Source organism: Coregonus clupeaformis, unplaced genomic scaffold (genome assembly GCF_020615455.1).
Source record: "Coregonus clupeaformis isolate EN_2021a unplaced genomic scaffold, ASM2061545v1 scaf2818, whole genome shotgun sequence".
Taxonomy (NCBI): Eukaryota; Metazoa; Chordata; class Actinopteri; order Salmoniformes; family Salmonidae; genus Coregonus; species Coregonus clupeaformis.
In genome coordinates, this window is record NW_025536272.1 from 37,501 (window position 1) to 40,696 (window position 3,196).

General features: G+C 50.8%; 1 protein-coding gene across 1 annotated transcript in view; it reads right to left on the reverse strand.

Moving 5' to 3' along the window:
- The window catches only part of LOC123489185 (protein sidekick-1-like), a gene marked incomplete at its 3' end in the record, with an annotated part of 29,589 nt that extends 27,842 nt beyond the window's left edge, over positions 1-1,747 (reverse strand). The window contains exons 1-2 of the mRNA XM_045219840.1: positions 1,720-1,747; positions 735-843 (exon numbers count right to left, since the gene is read on the reverse strand). Coding sequence (XP_045075775.1) covers positions 735-843; positions 1,720-1,747 — 137 coding nt within the window. The remainder of the gene's footprint in view (positions 1-734; positions 844-1,719) is intronic.
- Between the last annotated feature and the right edge of the window lie 1,449 nt (positions 1,748-3,196).

Consider the following 3,196-nt stretch of genomic DNA (forward strand, 5'->3'; position numbering starts at 1 on the left):
GAGAGATGGAGGAGAGGAGAGATGGAGGGGAGAAGAGATGGAGGAGAGGAGAGATGGAGGAGAGAGAGGAGGAGAGGAGGAGGGGAGGAGAGGTGGAGGAGAGGAGGAGGGAGGGGAGGTGGAGGAGAGGAGGAGGAGGGGAGGTGGAGGGGAGGTGGAGGAGAGGAGGAGGGGAGGAGAGGAGAGGTGGAGGGGAGGGGAGGAGAGGTGGAGAGGAGGAGGAGGGAGGTGGAGGTGGAGGAGAGGAGGGGAGGAGAGGTGGAGGGGAGGAGGAGGGGAGAGGAGGTGGAGGAGAGGAGGAGGGGAGGAGAGGTGGAGGGGAGGTGGAGGAGAGGTGGAAGTGGAGGGGAGGAGAGGAGAGAGAGGAGAGTTGGAGGAGAGGAGGAGGAGAGGAGAGGAGGAGAGGAGAGGTGGAGGGGAGGAGAGGAGAGGTGGAGGGGAAGAGAGGAGAGGAGGGAGAGGGGGGGGAGAGTGGAGGGGGGAGAGAGAGAGAGAGGAGGGAGGAGCGGAGAGGAGGGAGGGAGAGAGAGGGGGAGGGAGAGAGACAGAGGGGAGGGAAGGGAGGGAGGAGTGGAGGGGAGGGAGAGAGAAAGAGGGGAGGAGAGATTAGGAGTGCTGAAGAGAGAGGGAGGTTAGGGGCTGAGACCAGGTCTGTTGTGTGTGTTGAGACCAACAGGTTTAAAGCCTCACTGACAGGGCTGAGGCCAGGTCTGTTGTGTGTGTGTGTGTGTTACCTGGCGTTAGCAATACACTCCAGTGTAGCTTCCCTCCCTGCTACGACAGACGTATTCTTCGGACCAATCACAATCACCGGAGCCACGGGCTCAACCAGATCATCAGGGTCTGAGAGAGAGAGAAAGAGGGGGGAGGGAGAGAGAAAGGGGGGGGAGAAAGAGGGGGGAGAGAGAGAGAAAGAGGGGGGTAGAGGGAGAAAGAGGGAGGGAGAGAGAGGGAGAAAGAGGGGGAGAGAGAGAAAGAGGGGGGAGAGAGAGGGAGAAAGAGGGGGAGAGAGAGAGAGAAAGAGGAGGGAGAGAGAGAGAGAAAGGGGGCGAGAGGGAGAAAGAGGGGGGAGAGAGATCAAGGGGGGGAGAAAGAGAGAAAGAGGGGGGAGAGAGAGAGAAAGGGGGGGAGAGAGAGAGAGAAAGAGGGGGGAGAGAGAGATAAAGGGGGAGAGAGAGAGAAAGAGGGGGGAGAGAGAGAGAGAAAGAGGGGGGAGAGAGAGAGAAAGGGGGGAGGGGGAGAGAGGGGGAGAGAGAGAAAGAGGGGGAGAGAGAGAGAGAGAGAGAAAAAGGGGGAGGGGGAGAGAGAGAACGAGAAAGAGGGGGGAGGGGGGGAGAGAGAAAGAGGGGGAGAGAAAGAAAGGGGGGGAGAGAGAGAGAAAGAGGGGGGATGGAGAGAGAGAGAAAGAGGGGGGAGGCGGAGAGAGAGAAAGAGGGGGGAGGGGAGAGAGAGAAAGAGGGGGGCGGAGAGAGGGAAGAGGGAGAGAGAGGAGAGAATTTCAATGTTACTGGGTTTTCTTCAACACACGAGTTTCAACTGAAAACAACAGCAAATCACAATTGTCTCTCAATGAAAAGCGACACAACACCTACCTGTGTGTGTGTGTGTGTGTGTGTGTGTGTGTGTGTGTGTCTGATTGATTGATAGTTGACTAAGACAGTATGGGACAGAACTGATCAATGCATCAGAGACAGACAGTAGATTGCCTAACAACTCTACCTCTCTCTTTCTCTCTGTCTCTCATCATTTTGTCCATCCATTTATTTATTTTTATTTTACCTTTATTAAACTAGGCAAGTCAGTTAAGAACAAATTCTTATTTACAATGACGGCCTACACCGGCCAAACCCGGACGACGCTGGGCAAGTTGTGCGCCGCCCTATGGGACTCCCAATCACGGCCGGTTGTGATACAGCCTGGAATCGAACCAGGGGGTCTGTAGTGACGCCTCAAGCACTGAGATGCAGTGCCTTAGACCGCTGTGCCACATAAGGTATATACAGTTGAAGTCGGAAGTTTACATACACTTAGGTTGCAGTCATTAAAACTTGTTTTTCAACCACTCCACACATTTATTTTTAACAAACTATAGTTATGGCAAGTCGGTTAGGACATCTACATTGTGCATGACACGTAATTTTTCCAACAATTGTTTACAGACAGATTATTTCACCTATAATTCACTGTATCACAATTCCATTGTTCATCCTTGGGAGCAATTTCCAAACGCCTGAAGGTACCACGTTCATCTGTACAAACAATAGTACGCAAGTATAAACACAATGGGACCATGCAGCCGTCATACCACTCAGGAAGGAGACGCGTTCTGTCTCCTAGAGATTAACGTACTTTGGTGCGAAAAGTACAAATCAATCCCAGAACAACAGCAAAGGACCTTGTGAAGATGCTGGAGGAAACAGGTACAAAAGTATCTATATCCACAGTCAAACGAGTCCTATATCGACATAACCTGAAAGGCCGCTCAGCAAGGAAGAAGCCACTGCTCCAAAACCGCCATAAAAAAGCCTGACTAAGGTTTGCAACTGCACATGGGGACAAAGATCTTACTTTTTGGAGAAATGTCCTCTGGTCTGATGAAACAAAAATAGAATTGTTTGGCCATAATGACCATCGTTATGTTTGGAGGAAAAAGGGGGTGGCTTGCAAGCCGAAGAACACCATCCCAACCGTGAAGCACGGGTTGGCAGCATCATGCTGTGGGGGTGCTTTGCTGCAGGAGGGACTGGTGCACTTCACAAAATAGATTGCATCATGAGGAAGGAAAATTATGTGGACAGGAAGTTAAAGCTTGGTCGCAAATGGGTCTTCCAAATGGACAATGACCCCAAGCATACTTCCAAAGTTGTGGCAAAATGGCTTAAGGACAACAAAGTCAAGGTATTGGAGTAGCCATCACAAAGCCCTTACCTCAATCCTATAGAAAATGTGTGGGCAGAACATAAAAAGTTTGTGTGCGAGCAAGGAGGCCTACAAACCTGACTCAGTTACACCAGCTCTGTCAGGAAGAATGGGCCAAAATTCACCCAACTTATTGTGGGAAGTGTGGGAAATTATTTTCTTATAACTAGATGTGATGCCTAGCTTAGAAAGAATGCATTAATGATTAAACATAATAGGTTTGTACTGTACTGATATAAATTGTTTCACATAACAAGCTGTGATTCATGTGAGGAAC